Here is an 18,796-nt window from a genome sequence, read left to right as displayed (position 1 = left end):
ATCACATGATGCGTGTAATTAATAAGTACACTTCAAGAATGATATCTTATGGTAAAACAAATATGATCAGAATGCAGTGTGTGTATATGTAGAGTATTTGAGTGAGAACAGCTGAGAAGAATATCCTTTGATGAAATTGACTTGGTTAATAAAACCTAGTCTTGAAACAGGACAACCATATAGTTGAACTGCCTAGGCCTCTCCATCCAAATAAGCATACATCTTCCTTCCTGCTTTCCTTTCTGTGCAGGCCTTGCAACCATGGCTTTCTTCAAACCATTTTCGCACCATCAAACACAAACTTTACCCTCACTTCTCATTTACATCTTTCTGTTGCTGTTAATACTAAAAAATGTTAAGTCATTCTCCTTCAACATCTCCAGTTTTAATACCAATACGAAGGATTTAAACTTCCAAGGCGATGCATTTCCATCACGAGGAGTCATCCAACTCACAAAGAATCAAGTTGATGGTCCCTTGACTGAGAGCGCTGGTCGAGCCACATACTTTCAACCAGTGCGCCTTTGGGACTCCAGCACAGGGAGGCTCACTGACTTCACAACTCATTTCTCCTTTGTCATGAAAGCTCTCAACGACACATACTATGGCGACGGCATATCTTTCTTCCTTGCACCATTTGGATCAGAGATTCCCAACCATTCAACTGGTGGATACCTTGCACTATTTAGCTCTGAGACTGCTTTAAACGCCTCCAAAAATAACATTGTTGCTGTTGAGTTTGACAGTTATAAGAATGAATGGGATCCAAGCCCTGATCATGTAGGAATCAATATCAATTCCATTGCCTCAGTAGCCAATGTTTCATGGAAAACTACCATAAAAAATGGATCAGTAGCAAATGCATGGGTGACTTACAACTCCACCACCAGGAATTTGACTGTTTTCCTAACTTATTCTAAAAATCCAACGTACAATGTTGGAGATTGTAGCGTCTCTTATATAGTTAATTTGAAGGATGTGTTGCCGGAGCTAGTTAGCGTTGGTTTCTCTGCTGCCACAGGTTATTGGGTTGAAATACATAACATCCTGTCTTGGTCATTTAGTTCAACCCTGGAGATCAACAGTAATAAGGAAGCGCAAAAAAAGTTGAGGTTGGGGATTGGTTTAGGAGCGGGTTTTGGGCTTTTGAGTTGTGGATTAGGCCTGTTCTGGTTCATGTCTTGGAGGAAAAGGGTTAACAAGATAGATGAGGCATATGACATGTCTATGGATGATGAGTTTGACAAAGGAACAGGGCCCCGGAGGTTCACTTACCGCGAACTAAGTCGTGCAACAAATAACTTTTCAGAGGGAGGGAAGCTTGGAGAGGGAGGATTTGGAGGTGTCTACAAGGGCTTGTTAAGTGAATCCAACACAGAAGTGGCTGTGAAGAGGGTGTCTAGAGGATCAAAGCAGGGGAAAAAGGAGTATGTTGCGGAAGTGAGGATCATCAGTCGATTGAGGCACAGAAATTTGGTTCAACTCATTGGTTGGTGTCATGAACAAAATGAGTTCCTTCTCATCTACGAACTTATGCCAAACGGAAGCCTTGATTCCCATCTGTTTGGAATGAAACTCCACCTAACTTGGACACTAAGGTACAAAATAGCCCTTGGTTTGGCCTCCGCCATTTTGTATCTTCATGAGGAATGGGAACAATGTGTGGTGCATAGAGATATCAAGTCAAGCAATGTGATGTTGGATTCAAACTTCAATGCCAAGCTAGGTGATTTTGGGCTTGCAAGGCTTGTAGACCATGAATTGGGGTCGCAAACAACTGTTTTGGCAGGAACCATGGGGTACCTAGCCCCAGAGTGTGTGACAACTGGCAGGGCTAGCAAAGAGTCTGATGTGTATAGTTTTGGGGTGGTTGCCCTAGAAATCAGTTGTGGAAGGAGGCCAGTTGAAGCAAAGGCAGAACCAAGCAGGGTAAGGCTGGTGGAGTGGGTTTGGGATCTCTACGGAAAAGACCAAATACTTGAAGCTGCTGATGAAAGATTGTGTAGGGATTTTGATGAGCAGCAAATAGAATGCTTGATGGCAGTTGGGTTATGGTGCTGCCATCCTGATCCTACTGTTAGGCCCTCTATTAGGCAAGTCATAAACGTTCTCAATTTTGAAGCTCCAATGCCAAGCCTGCCATCAAAGTTGCCAGTGCCAATGTACTTTGCACCTCCATTGAGTATGTGTAGGTTCTCCTACACATCATTTAACCTCACCGGATCATCGGTTAAAGATGGAACGCAGTGTTCGTGTAGCAGCTGTGCTACTTATAATTCATCACAGTCAGCAGGTTCCTCAAAAGCTCTGTTGAATTCACGCAAAGTCGATGTGTAGCTATATCCCTCAATTAACTTTTTTTGTTTCACTTATATTTTTTGGTTTTGTTTCACTTATATTTTTTGGTTTTGTTTCTTTCTTGTCCGTGGTTCAGAGAAAGAATTCTTGTGCTTTCTATTGTTTTCCTTCATAGAAAGAGTTGGCTTACTTAGTTTGCAAGTGTATTTTTTATGTGCTTGTTAATTAATAAACCTACAACGAATGGGTGATGATGATATTGTGTTGGTCAATTTGAACTTGTGTTAATGTTTCAGGTACAAGTTCATAGTAATATTACTAATTTAAAACGTTTTTACAGAGTTACTGAAAGGACGTTTTTTTATTTTTCTTGAGAGGTATATCTGAAGAACCAGTTTTTACAACTGGAGGTAGAAATTGGTTCTCATATAATTTATTGCAAGTTCTTTGTTCTCACCATCAAGTTGATTGCAGGTTTAATTTTTTGCTTACTTTGTGTACGCTATTCCTCTCTACTGATTTCATCACGTAACGAGAGAGATAGAGAAAGAGTATAAAAACCCGTGACACTTTAGTTTTTCTCGTTTGAATGATCCCGTGTTTCTCACACAAAAGGAAATACAGAATAGTGCTTTGTACAGCTACCAATACTTTCATGTTTGAACTGGATTTCTAAGTGTGGTCCAACCATTTTTAAAACCATCAAAAGTGTGTTTTGGCTTGAGTTATGTTCCTTTTTTGACCAGGCTTGAGTTCTGTTCCGTTTTCACTAGCTCTATTGTCAACTCGTGCACTCGGAAGAGACATATATTATATTTTAAGTTGGCATATTGGCAATAGGGGCCAACCTTGGCCTGGTCAAAAAATACTTATCTTTTTGGGTTTGTTCCGCCACCATGAGCATCTGTATACTTCAAGCAATGTGGTGTTTGTACCTCCTATGGCATAATTGGTGTTGACATGTTTGACAACTTTGGCCGGCAGATGCTTTTATTTTCCACATTTTGGTGACTTGGATTTCATCGAAATTAGCTCGTGATGTCCTTTTGGTTCATATCTTGGCTTACATGAAACGGAAATAGCAAAATAATGTTATTTTTGAACAATTATGATATGTCACGCGTGATAATTTTCTTACACAGTATTCTATAATTGACCAAAATAACAAACTAAATTATTCCCATTTCATACAAGTTTTTCTGATCCTTTTGGCTCATATCTTGGTCCGTTCCTAGGAAGCCATGGAATTAGCTTAGAGACAAATCTGTCCAAGCCATGGATACATAATGCAGCTTTATGCTTAAAAAAAGGACCATCGAGGCCAAATATCTAGCTGTATGTTCACAAGATTTGAAGAAAGACTTTTTCTAGCTGTATGTTCAAAAGGACCATCGAGGCCAAATATCTAGCTGCATGTAACATATATAATACCAGGTATGCCTAAGATTCGAAAATATGCATTATGTTTTTTTGGTAATCTTTATTTATTTTCTTTGATCAATTCTCTTAGGTTTGTCTACTCCAAAAAGACATGAGACTGTGTGATAACAACAACTAGCGTCCAAGAGTGATCTAATTTCCTGATTTTATGCATTTAACAGCATTTAATGGTAGATATTGATCATCTAGTGGGAGTTGACATTAATAATTAGGATAACCGAAATATTAAGATCTTTAGTTAATTTTTTTAGAGTTAGGATGAATTTTTGGTGAATTTTATATATGGAGGTCTTGAGGTTCAGGTTGAGTCCGCGGTTGAACGCAAGAGTTGAGCTGCCATGTTCAAGTCGAGAGGTCCCATTTATAAATGAATATTTCTTTAGGATTAAAAAATAATGAGTTTATTGTCAATTTACTAAGAAAAATATATTCACGCTTAGCTTACTTTTCAAGTATCACTAATTCGTTTTCTCCGATAAGTATTTTATGTTAAGGATTGATTACATATTTTTATTCTTGACCGTTGGATTGCATGTATGTTGCATATTAAATTTACCAACACATCTAATGAATGCAATCCAACGACAGAGATTTGAAATTTAACCAATCCTTAACTTAAATACTTATTGGAGAATCTCTCGTCTTTGGTGTGGATGCCCTATGCAGCAACTATCTCAATATTATTAGTAGTATTATTGAATACTAACATTTCTATCACACTCCGTTTGGATAGAGGAAAATAACTCGGGATTTAGCTAAAAGTCAGGAGGAATGGGAGAATTTGATATTTCCATCGTTTGGCAACTCAAGCATGGAACTTATTAAATGACGCAAGGGAAAAATCGTCGAAATTGGAGATCGAGATTTCCAAGTTTAATTTCAGCCAAAAGAGGCGTCATTTCGCAATTTCTATTGAGCAAGAATTCTTTTTTCCTTGTAATTTCTATCATTTACAAAATTTGACATACATAAATCCAAACATTGAAATTATGAATTGCTAGAAATTTAAACGATAGAGATATAAATTCTGTCATTTAAAAATTCTAGGCAATTTTCAATTTCTTCATCTAAATAGAGGATTAGTTCTTTGATATATTTCGATAGCCTTTTGATTTCGAAAAGTCAGTCAATAATATGTCGGTTCCTATATTTACCAAAACCAAACAAATTCTTTTTGGTATTTTTATTTTCATATTGTGAAAACTGGTTACCATACCAAACAACTTGAATTGGTAATTTGTCAATTGGGTTGTTACTAGGGGTGGCATGGAGACAGGAAAACCGAGTGGAACTGGATTGAAAAAAGCGGTAAAAAACTTAGTTGACTAAAAAGTCAACCAAAGTTAAAAAAATCAAATCAAATTGATTCAACCTGATTTTAATTCTGATTTTGTATCTCAAAAAACCCTCGCTTTATAGAGATCTTGGCTTTCTGGTTTTTTGTTTCTTTGGTCAGGGGGTGCTGTGGAGAAAGAATTTAGGAAACCAAGCATGTAATAAGCGGAAATCAATACACAGGAAAGGAGTTGTACACGAGTTTGGTAAAGCATTCACCTTTCGGTTGTACATCGACCTGTCGGGAAACTCGAAAGTCTCCCGCAAGCGTCCCAGTCCGCACTGAACCAAATTGGCTATATATATCTCATACAACCCAACTCCCCTAAACCCAACTTCAAAGCCCATATACCTTACCTTTCTTTTGTTGGTAGAAGTCCATAAACTTTTTGTTTTTTAAGAAGCCCATACACTTTTCTTCTTTCTTTATATTTTTCCTTTTCTCTCTTCCCCTCCTCTCCGACTTTTTTTGTTCTTTCCCTTCTCTAAAAATCATAATGCAAGGATAATAATGATATTTCACACATCATCAGGTCCTTTTAAAAAAAAAAAAATTTCTTTTCAATTTATAACTTTTAGTGTTTATATATAAAATCAAGGCTTAAATGCTAAAATAGTCCCTGTGTTTTATCTTGTTGGCCAATTTGGTCCATGTGTTTTTAATTTGGCCAATTTGGTCCCTGTGTTTAGCACTGTTAGCCAATATAGCCCATTCTGTTAAAATTGCCGTTAAATAAACATGATAATTCTTTTTCTTTTTTCTTCTTCCTTTGAAAACCTATAAATTTTGTTGAAATTAATTTAAAACTAGGGGAGGGGTGGGGTGGGTGGCTGTGGCTTGGGGAGTTGGGGTTTTTGCGTGTGGGTGAGTTGTTACTAGGGAGAAAGGGTGTTGCTGAAATGGTGTTGTCCTTTGGTTTTTAATTACTTTTAGCTTTTAAATCTTATTTTTATTTCATAATTATTTATTTTATAGATTGAATTCAAATATTTATATTTTTTTTATTAATATTTTAACAAAAGTTTAACGGATTGGATTACATTAGCTAATGGTCTGAAACACAGGGACCAAATTAGCCAAATTGAAAACACATAGACTAAATTGGCCAACGGACTAAAACACAGGGACCATTTTAGCATTTAAGCCTAAAATCAATGCAAGAAATAGATTTTATTATAAATTTATCAAATATATTAAACTAATAGATAGTTTGTGCATGGATATATAGCTGGTTTGATAAACCGCACTTCTATGATTATAATTCCCTTATTTTTGGTCAACCTGAGATTTTAACTATAGAGCTTTCCTCGAATATTGTAACTCATGAATAAAAATATTAAATCAGATTCAAATGCAAACCAAAATTTGGCAATAGATTCATTAGTTTACCATATATATGATAGAATATCCAACCAGTTCAAGTTTCGACCCATTGACATGTGAGTAAGCATTATGCACCCTGTGGAAGGAAATTTATCTGCTTCCAATCACAAGATGTCATGTGGATAAGAAGAATATTTCTTAGGTTAATTAATTGAGCTCATTTATTTGGCCAATTAATTGATACTAAAAATAGGGATATTATCTTAAATATGCGATATTATCTTTATTTAGGAATATAATCACCAATTAAAAGTTAATATCATAATTTTAGGTAGTTGATGATTTGATCTCAATCAAATTCCTAATTTACTCAATCTCTACATTTTAGAGAAAGAATATCTTCCTTCAAAATAAGAAGATATTCTTTGAAAATCCTAAGGGAGACGCAGGACAACAACCACGAAGCGTCCTAAGGGAGACACAGTGCGACAACCATGAAACGTCCTAAGGGAGACATAGGCTAACCAGGCCATTGCCCATAAGAACTGTCCTAAGGAAGACGCAAGGCGACCACCATGAAGCATCATAAGGGAGAAGCAGAATAGCACCGTTCAAGCAAGCGATGGGTAAACAGTCAAACATCCCAAGGGAAATGCACTACTAAGGCTCTTGCCGGACACTCAAGCGAATCACAAGACACAATACGAATTGAAGTGAAAGAAACAACTGAAGTTTCCATAGTAAAGTGACCAACCGACTGAGTTCAAAAGAAAATATATTACAAAGCTTGAAAAGATAAAAGAGTCTTCATCTACTGGTCGGCGACCTGCTTAGCTTTTGCTTGATCAATTACGCCCTCTGTGGCTCTGCCTAGCTCAACTACATGCTCAATAGATGCATCCATTTGCTCAACAGCTTCAGCTGCCTACTCTTCACAACTATTCTCCTCAAAAAGTAATACAATCCTCCAAGATCTCTCTCACAAGCTTGAAAGTAGAGGAAAACAAGTTTGCGATATGAAGATGAGTGAAGAGAAGCCTTGCATTTATAGCCGTTGGGTATCGTTGACTAACAAGGAATCACAAACCTATTCCCATTGGGAGCCTAACTTCAAGAAAAGTCAAAAGCCTGCTCCAATTAGGAGCCCAATTTACAAAAGGAGTCCAACTCAAGGAAGAAAACCCATATGCAGTTGGAAAGCCCAGAGACTATTTCTCATCTCTTCCATGCCTCATAACCGCCATGCAGAAGATGTGAGGCATTTGTGGGAGCAAATATTTCAGCTTCCAATCACAAGGTGCCACGCGGACAAGAAAAATATCTCATAAGTCAATTAATTGAGCCTATTTATTTGGCCAATTCATTGATACTAAAAATACGATATTATCTTTATTTGGGAATATAATCACCAATTAAAAGATAATATCATCAATTTAGGATATTATCTCATTTTGAGGATCTCAATCAAATCCCTAATTGACTCAATCTCTACATTTTTGGGAAAGAATATCTTCCTTCCAAATAAGAAGATATTCTTTAAAAAAAACCCTAGGTGGCTAGAGCCCTATAAATATGTAGCCATATTCAACACACAAAGTAATCCGATTTTTTTTACCCGAGAACCCCTACTCTCTCTCTCTCTCTCTCTCTCTCTCTCTCTATTTTCCCCACAAGTCTCCGGCACCAGACTCTCCCCATGAGAAAAAACTCCGTACCATTTTTAGCTATTGCCACATCTTATTTCAAAGATTCAATTGAACTAACTTAGGCATCAAAGGGCCTCCAACATTCGTTGGATGTGGTCTTTTACTCCTATTTATTTTGCAAAAATCAAGAAAAAGAGAGAAAGAAACTCAAAAATAAAGGATCTACACATGAATACTCTCCTGTGAGAAATTTGCACAAACACACCCCACCAATCTCTCAAATAAAAAATGAAAACATTATGCACCCCAACAAAACTTTTTGACTCATCCACTTTTCTAATCTATCTGTCGCCTTCTTTATTCCGAAGCTTTAATTGGACAAGGTATTTAGACCATAGACTCTGCATGATCTAGAGTCTCAAACTATCGACTAAAAACCAGCTTTTAGCATGGAGAGGAACACAGGTACGCTTGAGTGAAATTTGATGTTTCCATGAATTTGCTTATTTTAAATTCATATTCATTATGGTATGTGTTAATATAATTTGTGTAAGGTCTTTTACCCTATAGCTTAGTGACTTTTTTTTTCTTTTTTTTTACGTGGTAATTGTAGTATGTCTTGAGTTCAAATCTCACAAATCAGAGTTTAAAATTATTTGTACGGGGGAAGGGGGAAAAACCCGGCTAATGGAACAAATGTCATTTTCTTTTTGCTAGGAAATATTGTCATTTACTTGCATGTTTTCTTTGTCCTACGTAATATTATTGGATTTTCAGACAGCGATAGTATAGAACATGTTAGGTATATCATATTAAACATTGATCTGTATATGTTAAATTATTTAACAGGTTAGACTTTTTTTTTAAAAAAAACTTTTTGACAAAATGATATTCTTTATCAATCTAATGTACGAGGAAGAGATCAAAATCAGGTTAGACGGGTACTTCTTACTCGAACTTTTTTTTTTTTTTTTTCCCTTAAAAAAAAAACACTCTCATAACCTTCCAACGAGGGAGGCCCAATAGAGGAAAGGGGGAGATACTAAAAACTTTAAGCCCAAAACTTTTATTCCATTCGAGATTTGTTGTTCTATAAAAAAATTGACCCCAAAAAAAAAAAACAACAATACGATGTTGTCGTTTTGCTGTCAATCTATGGAAAAACTGTCGTGCAAGACAAATCGTAAGTGCATGATGCATCATGATTTCGACACGTGGCACTACTTTAGTATCACGGGACTCGATCAAAACTCGTAAATAGTAATTAAAAAAAGCTCCTGTCACCTCCCCAATGGATTCTTGAGCACAACACCTCCCCAATGGATTCCTTGTGGAGTAGGTTAGTTCCAGAAACAGCTTTGGTAAGGAAAGTTCTTCAAAACCAAGAGGATGCGTATTTTAATATTGTTTTCGAATGTCAAATCTTTAATATTTGGTTTGGTTGAAGAAGATTTTGGAAGTATTTGGTAACATCAGTTACAACAAGAGCACATGGGATGCGATTAGGGAATGTCTTATTGGTTAAGTACGAGAGATTAAACAAACAAAATGTCCCATAAAGTAGGTTTAGGATTTGGAATTTGGAATGAGACATTTGGGTTTTGTAATCTTAATAGTATTAAGAAAAGTTAATTAGGTACAAAGATATAATTGCAAGTCAAAAGAGCTAGCTGGCTAGGGTAAAACCAAATTAGTTGTTAATGATTAAGCTAGATTAGCTTAGGAGTTGGTAGACCAATCAAATTAACTCTTACTGTTTAAGGATATTGAAAAGAAAATAATAATTAGAGGGAAGAAGTGAAAATAGAGATATCAAAATGCTATTTGTATTATATTTATCGACTCTAAGTCTTTAATAGAAGTGGACTCCACTAGTGTATGTGGAATTCATCTGTATTAAAGAATTAATCAATAATGTGGTTAGTAAATATGATACATACCTGTATTAGATGGTGCAAAATGCATGCGTAAATATTCCTCCATAGACTATAATGAAAAAGCGACCATCTTTTTCTGTCCTTCCACCATATATAGAAACAATGATTAATCAAGCTTCCTATAGGCTTTATGCTATACACTCTTGTCTCTATCTTTTGGGGTACACCATGTAATTATCAAACCACCATAAAAGAGAAAGGAAAAAAAAAAACATATTCTCTCGCATGCAACATTTGCATCCCAATACTGTTTAACTTTTGTTGTCTTGTTCCTAGAATTCTACATTTTCAAAAGTAAATTTCTATTCGAGAGATTATACATGGAAGAGGCAAAAAGTAGTGGTTGAAAGCAAAGTGTGTTCAGATCGATGTCACGGGCGGGATGGTCTTGTTTTGTGTGTGTGGGAAAATGTATGTGGCTGCCATGTTCAATGTGGTTTGGAATCACATGAGGGGCGGATTCTTTTTCAGATTTGTTATTCTTGCCCTGGTATGTGTCACAGGTGGGTTCTCTGTTGGAAATTAACATCCATCATGGTTTGGGTTTATTTTTATTGGATTTTGGTACGAAAAATATTTTTGTGAGGAATTTTTAGCTTAAGTAATTTGGAGTACTGATCTGTATATTCTCGAGGTTATGTTTCCATTCTCATTTTCCTAAAATCTGTAGGAGAAACAAAAGGTGAAGGCTTAATAACCAATCATTATTTGGAAAAAAAAAAAAAAAAAAAAAAGGAAAGTTGAAGGCTTAATTTGATCAGTGCCCTATTTCCTTATCAAACAAAGAATTCTAAATATAGGAAACATCTTGATCTAAACACTCCTCTTAATGCTTCGTAATCTATTTCACTGTCCACATGTCCTCAAAAGATTAGGAAAGGTTCGAAAAAGGAAAGAAAAAAGTTTGGTCCCGAGGCGAGTAGGAGTCTGGAGCCTCTACTTAATGTGTTTCGGAGGTGACATTGTTTCTTAACTTCTGATTTTATTCTGGCAAGAGTGCTAAAATCTATCGTTTCTTAACTTCTGATTTTGGTCTGGCAAGAGTCCTAAAATCGTTTCAAGTACAAACAAATTGCTTTTGCGAGGTACGCTTTCTAACGTTATATTCTATATCATATTAAACTCAGTCATGGCGTGTTCTAGAATGTAAGACATAGTTGTTTAGCTGGGGTTTCTGACATGATAGAATTTTTGTTAAGGGAGCTGGTATTGATACTTTAAAAACGTCATCCTGCACTCATTTTGTATAAAAAGATAAGAGAGAAATTGTATTCCGAGAAGTGCATGATTACTTTTTTAGAGTGTTAATAACAGTTCATTTTATTAATCGTGTACAATTTAAATTGAGTTTACATCTATCTTGGGTTCTAGTGGTTTGAAAATTGAAGCATGAGACTTTGTGAGTTGCCGTTTCTTCATAGTCTACTTAAAAAAACAAAATGAAAGAAAACGGAAGTATTTCTGAGACTTTTTTGTGTGGGGAGAAATTAGTATTTCTGAGACTTGAGACTTCAAAGAAAGAAAACAGAAGTGTTTCTGAGACTTGAACTTTGACGCCCAACAGCCGACGTAATCAAACTTTGACGGCCTAATCAATACAGTTATATTAAAACAACGAGATTTGAAAGCACACGTCTTGAACATCAGGTTGAATCATTAGCATGTAATTATAAGCTAATGGAAGATTAGTATCTCCTGATTAACTGATGATCACAGTGTATTTGAATGTTATCACTTCCTAAAAGTTAGGCACAAATTGCCACCTTTCTTGACGCCCTCCAAAGGAAAATCACCCGTCAGCTTGCTCTACCAAATACCAACAGGCAATTATAATAATTTAATTACGGTATGACCCTTAACGAAATTTGTCAAATTTTGGTATAACAGCACAAACAGTTCCGGAGAAATACACCCCGTCCGAAATTCAACCATATTAGTTTACTGAAATCTCAAAATTTGTCAAAAAGTTGGCACAAAATTCTAGAAATTTGTCAATGATTTCAGTTCACCTTACCATCCTAAGCCCACATAATATTTTCCCTGGACAAAATTACCCTTTCCTTTATGAGTTAGAAGAGTAGACGGGTTGCCTTAATTGAAGCAGGTAATTGTTGGGATTTCCGCACAAAATTGGGAAAAATATGTACAAATAAAAAGGACTAGAATTCTAACATGCCAAACAGGAAAGCAAAACTCAATTGTCCACCTGCGGTTATATATATGTTTGCACGTTTTTGAAGCCTTAAGGATCCAAAAAGGAATTTAGTAACGACCAGAGAAAGAGAGAGAGAGAGAGAGAGAGAGAGAGAGAGAGAGATAGAGAGAGAGGAGAGAGAGAAAGTACACATTCTAATAAGATAACTTGTTCCTTGTCCCCCTCCATAGTTTTTCTTTTGCTTCCAAAAGACGGCCATCGATATAGGAGCTTAGCTAGCCACAACTCCATATAATTTTCCGTGAATCAAGGTACATCCGATATTTTTGGAATTTTGCTTAGCTGGGTTGCGATTTAATTTTGGTGTAATTACCACACCATGCAAGAGTTTGTTGTCATGTATCTTAATTTACCATATGGAGCTATTGTTCTGCTTGTGTATTCATGTAATAAAATACCATCGCCTTTGTCTCAAAAGTATGCATGTCTTCTGACATCTCCTGTGAAAAATCAATCTGCAGGGGTTGTTGAAGATGTCATTTAACCTAAAGCAATGGAGCTGGGTTCTTGGGTCATTCGCAATGCTTGCCTTGTTTTCCTTGTCCCGTGACGATCACGGTTCCGTGAGGACCCCCCCAGTAAGGTTCGTCCTCTATCCTTTCTCTTTCATTTTTCTTTGAATTCATGTACGATCATCATATTATAGATAAATTCCAATGCATAGTTAAGAGGTTAAAGAAATTCTCAAAAAAGAACAAAAAAAAATAGGTTACAGAAAGCTCTGTCTGCAAGATAGAGCATGCATTGTCGTTTTAATGGTGATGACCTCTGAGTTGCTAACGTCTGCAAAAGATGGCCATTGAAATTTTTTCTAACGTCTCAAGTATTGTTTTTTCTTTTCTTTTTTTCTTTAGCAAAAGTATTATTATATTATATTAAATGCTTTTAATATGTTGATTTCCCAAGATGACTATACTCTCAAATTTTTAGTTTTCCGTATTATTTTTCTTTTTCTGTGTTTTTTTTTTTCTCTGTCGAGGACTTCTACAAGTCCTCATCAACGTATATACTTTCTTGCTCTCATTGGAGGAGCGCCTATCATGGTAACTGTAAAGACTTTTACGAGTCCTATGAACGAACCCCTCCCTTTTCAGATTAGTTGTCTTCGTCTGTCTCGTGAGTCACACCTTAAATATTTTCAGTCACACCTATATAGTCTATACGATGTTTGTAGGCCCACCATGTTTTGCCTTTAACTTTCTTGCAGTCTTTACCAGAAGGTCACGGTTAGTACTAACGACTCACAAGACAACATATATGCTAATCATTAAAAAATTTAAATTAAGAGAACGTATATATTTATTCGTAGATCGAATAAACTATAGGGTAGCAATTTTCACACTTTTAATTCGAGTTACCGAGAATTCTTATGTATAACTGAATTAACAATTAATGAGAATTTTTAGTGAAATATACTTGGTGTTTGTTTAATTGCAGAAGAGAACTAAGGAGCGTTTCTAGACGAGATAATACGTACAATCAGATGCTATCGAAGACTGATAATCAGGTAATTTTATTGGTTATTCAAAGCTAATTTTCTTTTTTTCACATCTGAAATTTCTCAATATCTGCATGAAAGCTATCTATATTCTATATTGTCAAAACGTCATGTGACTCTGAGGTGATTTCTTTTTAGGTGGTGCTTAATAATGGCCTTGTCCAACTCACTTTTTCTTATCCCGGAGGAGACGTCATTGGCATCAAGTACAAGGGAATTGACAACTTGCTTGACATCAAGAACCAGCCAAGCAATAGAGGGCAAGCACACAAATTCCTTCAAACTATTTTTTGAATAAAATTATTTGTGCTCAGGAGATTCATTATTATACTTAATATAGGGGTCTAAATTATAAAAATACTGTATATAAAATGGACTTTAGAAACACACTCAACGCCCATTTACAATATAACAAAAAGACTTCAAACTTCTTATAAATTACAAAACTACTATCAATTTCTTAAAACAAGCTCAACCTCAAAACCTCATTCAAAAAACCCTCACTAGCCCTTTTTTGGGTTTTTTTAATGTTTATTTATAGAAATTAAGTTGTGTAGAATTTATCTGTGTCATTAGCGCTAAGAATAAGTATATGACTAAATATCTAACTGTTCACGAAGTATATAATCTAATTTGCAACTTAATCATACAGGTACTGGGATCTTGTCTGGAACAAGCGGGGAGAAAAAGGTGGTGTGGACAAGTAAGTCCTCTTGCTTCTTCCCTTTTATTCATTTCATACCATAAACTGTTACCACTTTTGACTAAAAATTGTGTACATAAATCACGCGCAGGCTACAAGGAACAAGATTTAAAGTTGTTAGAACGACGTCAGATCAAATAGAGATTTCTTTTACTAAAACCTACAGTCATTCCCTCGGTAACGCCTCAGTTCCCTTGAATGTTGACAAAAGGTATGTTCTTAAACTTTTTCAATTAGAAAATAACAAGTACAGACTTTATGTTGGAAATTCTCTCAAACTTTTACATTAAACTTTGCTACGTACAGGTACATAATGCAGCGCGGTCGCTCTGGGTTCTATGCCTACGCCATTTTCGAGCGCCTCAAAGGGATGCCGGAGGTAGATATGGATCAAATTAGAATTGTTTACAAGCTTCAACAAGACAAGTAAGTGTAAAGGGCCAAAATTTATTGATTTATGCCGGGCGCATTGTGTTGGATTATAACAAAAAAAAAGTGACAACTTCACTAATTATTGTGTTCAATTGCAGATTTCGGTACATGGCTATATCTGACGACAGGAAAAGGGTCATGCCAACAGCCGATGACCGTGCAAATGGTCTGCCCCTTGCCTATCCCGAAGCTGTTCTTTTAACCAATCCCAGCAATCCTGACTTTAGAGGAGAGGTACTGGCATATTATCTATCCCAGCAATCCTGACTTTGAGTAAAAAGGGATTCTCAAAATTATTTTACTTGGGTATATGTATATTCGCTTTCTTTTTGGTCTCGTGACATAATAATTTATGATTTTGCAGGTGGATGACAAATACCAATACTCAAGTGAGGACAAAGATAACAAGGTCCATGGTTGGATTTGTAAAGACCCAGCTGTGGGCTTCTGGATCATTACACCCAGTGATGAGTTCCGTACCGCTGGGCCCTTCAAGCAGGACCTCACCTCCCATGTGGGCCCAACTGCCCTCTCTGTAAGTCCACCCATCTAATCTCTCTCCCCACCCATATGTATCCGTATCCATATTTATGAGTGACAAAAGCTAAGTATTATACATTATGCAGATGTTTGTTAGTACCCATTATGCTGGGAAGGAAGTTGGAATGACATTTCGAGATGGTGAGGCATGGAAGAAAGTTTTTGGGCCAGTCTTTATCCATCTCAATTCAGCTCCAAGCTCAAATGAATATCTCACACTCTGGGAAAATGCTAAAGAGCAGGTATGTATAAATAATATTTCATCTTTAGGCGACATTTATGCTACTAATAATTTAAATTTATAATGACCCAAAAATTTTCTTAGTTGGTTGAAGAAATGCAAAGATGGCCATACAATTTCACTCAATCAAAAGACTTTCTCAGCTCTGATCAACGTGGATCCGTTGCCGGTCAATTACTAGTTCGGGATCGGTACGCGTTAATTCCTTCCTTTTGTTTTTATTTTTGGTTCTGGAAGTGTAAATTTATGCATAAAATGATCAAATTGTTCTTGTTTTAGGTACAGGAATAAGAGGCTTATTTGGGCAAGCTCCGCTTATGTGGGATTGGCTGCACCTGGAAATGCAGGATCATGGCAAAAGGAAAGCAAGGTAATTTGTGACACCAAATTCGTTCGGGTATTGTTTGTTTACCCGAAAAACAAAAACATGTATGTCTAAGGTGATAACCTTACTTTTTTTTTTTCCTCCAGGGTTATCAGTTCTGGACTCAAGCCAACAAGCAAGGTTATTTCCTCATTAAAGATGTTCGACCTGGGAACTATAGCTTGTATGCAACTGTTCCTGGCTTTATTGGGGATTACAAATATGAGGCTAATATTATAATTCAACCAGGTAAGTTATCTATGCACATCTTTCATTGCCTTAAGTTGGAAAGAAAAGAACGAACAAATATTTGTGCCATGAAAACCAATTTTAACATTACTGAGTTTTAATTATACGCAGGAAAAGAAATTAATTTGGCTGATCTTACTTACGAACCTCCAAGAAATGGCCCAACCCTGTGGGAAATCGGCATCCCGGATCGATCAGCTGCTGAGTTCAACGTACCAGATCCGTCTCCAACCCTTATGAACCAATTGTACACCAATCACACAGACAAGTTAGTTCTCGTAAAAGCCCTCCTATTTCTTTTTAATTAGAGGGTTATGTTCTTTTGTGAGATAGTTTGACACACTGTTATCAAACTGTCAATTTGGATCGTACATTATAATTAATCTCGGACAGTCAAACTGTCTAATAAAAGAACATTTCCTTATACTTCAAATAGAAACTAAGCTATTTGTTTATATGCTTAACACATTGCATTGCTTACAGGTTTAGGCAATACGGCTTGTGGGAACGATACTCAGATTTATACCCTAACCATGATCTCATCTACACCGTTGGTACTGACAATTACCCTGATGATTGGTTCTTCGCTCATGTGACCAGGTACTTGTTTTTACTTAAACATAACAATGCCTCTGCTTTATTAAATTTGTAGGTCCTGTTTCTCAAAATCTAGCACTACTACAGGAACACAGGAAATCAAACGTATGAACCAACCACATGGCAAATTCGATTTCAACTTAATAAGGGGGCGAATCCTGGAAATTATACACTGCAATTGGCATTGGCCTCAGCCACTAATGCAGAAGTGCAGGTATTGCTTGAATCCCAGAAAATGCTACACAAGGTGCAAGTGATATAGTGTTTAGTGTAGTTTTTGGCTAATTTTATGTTTGACATTGTGTTCTTAGGTTCGGGTTAACGATTGGAGCGCAAACCCACCTCATTTTACAACAGGGCTAATCGGGAAGGACAATGCCATAGCAAGACATGGAATTCATGGTTTGTACTGGTTGTTCAGTGTTGGTCTACGAAACGATCGGCTACAAGAAGGAAACAACACCATCTATCTCACTCAGTCAAGACACAAGACAACTTTCGACGGCATCATGTATGACTATCTGCGATTAGAAGGACCTCCTCAAGAGTGATGCATCGGTTATACTTCCAATAGACAGGTAGTGACATATAGAGGTTTCTTTCACAACAAGTTATACATTCATATACCCTGATGTAGATAAAGTGTAAACAGGCCTCAACTACAGCAACTAATCATACGAAAATCAATCCCATTCTTAATTTTTTTTGTTTCTGTTTACAATAAGCTTAGAAACTAGGCAAAAGTCATTTCATTCCTTGTATATTTAATAAGGAATTCATGTTATTGATGCTAATGGTGTATATTTAATAAAAGGGTTATTTATGTCTCCACCACTTTATTTCTTTCAAACATGACACTGCATAATAGTACCAAACATTCTTCTGTATACTCCAACTTTTCATTTGAACTTACTCATCAGACAGGGAAAGCAACAAAACCAGAATGAAAGAAACAAAACACAGAGTACAAAAAATAAGCTTTAAATCAATTCTCTGTTATTCATATTCAACCATCTGTTTGACACAACTCCTGAAACTGATTATCATAGGTAAACAAATAGATTAAAGAAAGGTTACTTTTACTAATCTCAATTTATCAGGTCCAGTTGTTAAAAAGAAATACTAACAGTCCTTACCTCCTAAATTATCCGGAACGGGACTTAATCTTAACAAAATTATGGTTGGATATACATATTACTTGTCTTATAATTTTGGTATAATTTTGTTTTGGTCAGAAAAATGCCGGCCATCGAGAACGCACACCCTTTTGGCATTCCCATCTCTGTCTACATGCCTTTGAACCCAAACTTGTGGTTTCAGCCCTGTATCAACTCTTTGTCTACCAGCTTTTACTGCTTCAATGGTAGGATGAACTTGTATTCGAACGTCACGAAATAAAATTTCGAAGCACGCAAGGTAGCATTTCTCAAACTTTGGCGGATCAATTACAGTTTCCCTGCAGATATACGTACAAGCCAGATCGGCTGCATGGATTCTCACATAAGACAGATGAAATAAGTATTTTGGTAATTTTGCTTCGTCTCCAAGATAATAATTTTGAAGGGAAATGTGGAGAAGATTTTGGGGAAGTGTAGAAGGGGAGAAATGAGACGAAGCAGGAGGGATAGATAGAAAAGAAGGTTCCTCAGCTTGTACTACAATTAGCTTGGGAAAAATGAGTACCATCATCAATGCCACAATTTTCCACATTGTGAAAACAAATTATATATATGTCTATGTCCTTTGTATAAAGTTTTCCTCACTCTGAAACTATGTTGTATTTTCTTCCCGGCTTCCATTTTTTTTTTTTAATAATGTTTTTTTTGTGTGTGTGTTGATAAATTCTTATTTCTCATGAGAGGTTATGGTCTTTTTTGTTCCCCCTCACCCAACTATGTGTGCCTCTTTATTTTATATTTAATAAATTTCTCACCCATTGTTAAGGTTATCTAAATAATAAAAAATTCAGTTTTGCAA

General features: G+C 36.1%; 2 protein-coding genes across 4 annotated transcripts; both read left to right on the top strand.

The window, feature by feature from the left end:
* LOC18775037 (L-type lectin-domain containing receptor kinase IX.1) lies at positions 262-2,524 on the top strand. The gene has a single exon (XM_007206240.2). The coding sequence runs from the start codon at positions 262-264 to the stop codon at positions 2,335-2,337; it is 2,076 nt and encodes a 691-aa protein (XP_007206302.1). The 3' UTR covers positions 2,338-2,524.
* On the top strand, positions 12,119-18,796 carry LOC18774666 (probable rhamnogalacturonate lyase B). Of its 3 annotated transcripts, XM_007208093.2 has the most exons (18): positions 12,119-12,446; positions 12,657-12,778; positions 13,633-13,702; positions 13,832-13,953; positions 14,346-14,396; positions 14,488-14,607; positions 14,703-14,822; positions 14,927-15,062; positions 15,193-15,363; positions 15,455-15,610; positions 15,694-15,800; positions 15,889-15,979; positions 16,081-16,222; positions 16,334-16,490; positions 16,706-16,822; positions 16,907-17,033; positions 17,131-17,397; positions 18,055-18,796. In XM_007208093.2, the coding sequence occupies exons 2-17, from the start codon at positions 12,669-12,671 to the stop codon at positions 17,368-17,370; spliced, it is 2,037 nt and encodes a 678-aa protein (XP_007208155.2). In that variant the 5' UTR covers positions 12,119-12,446; positions 12,657-12,668; the 3' UTR covers positions 17,371-17,397; positions 18,055-18,796. The 3 variants fall into 3 exon arrangements, with proteins under 3 accessions (XP_007208155.2, XP_020420801.1, XP_020420800.1); XM_020565212.1 differs by lacking the exon at positions 18,055-18,796 and having other exon boundaries at positions 15,895-15,979; positions 17,131-17,650; XM_020565211.1 differs by lacking the exon at positions 18,055-18,796 and having other exon boundaries at positions 12,120-12,446; positions 17,131-17,650.

The sequence above is a fragment of the Prunus persica genome, chromosome G6 (genome assembly GCF_000346465.2).
Source record: "Prunus persica cultivar Lovell chromosome G6, Prunus_persica_NCBIv2, whole genome shotgun sequence".
Taxonomy (NCBI): domain Eukaryota; kingdom Viridiplantae; phylum Streptophyta; class Magnoliopsida; order Rosales; family Rosaceae; genus Prunus; species Prunus persica.
This window is presented reverse-complemented; position numbering and strand designations above follow the sequence as displayed.

Coding starts and splice junctions, on each gene's coding strand:
- LOC18775037 (XM_007206240.2), top strand. CDS start 262: ATGGCTTTCTTCAAACCATTTTCGCACCATCAAACACAAACTTTACCC.
- LOC18774666 (XM_007208093.2), top strand. CDS start 12,669: ATGTCATTTAACCTAAAGCAATGGAGCTGGGTTCTTGGGTCATTCGCA. Junction 13,703..13,831: donor TATCGAAGACTGATAATCAG/GTAATTTTATTG, acceptor ATTTCTTTTTAG/GTGGTGCTTAATAATGGCCT. Junction 16,223..16,333: donor TAATATTATAATTCAACCAG/GTAAGTTATCTA, acceptor AATTATACGCAG/GAAAAGAAATTAATTTGGCT.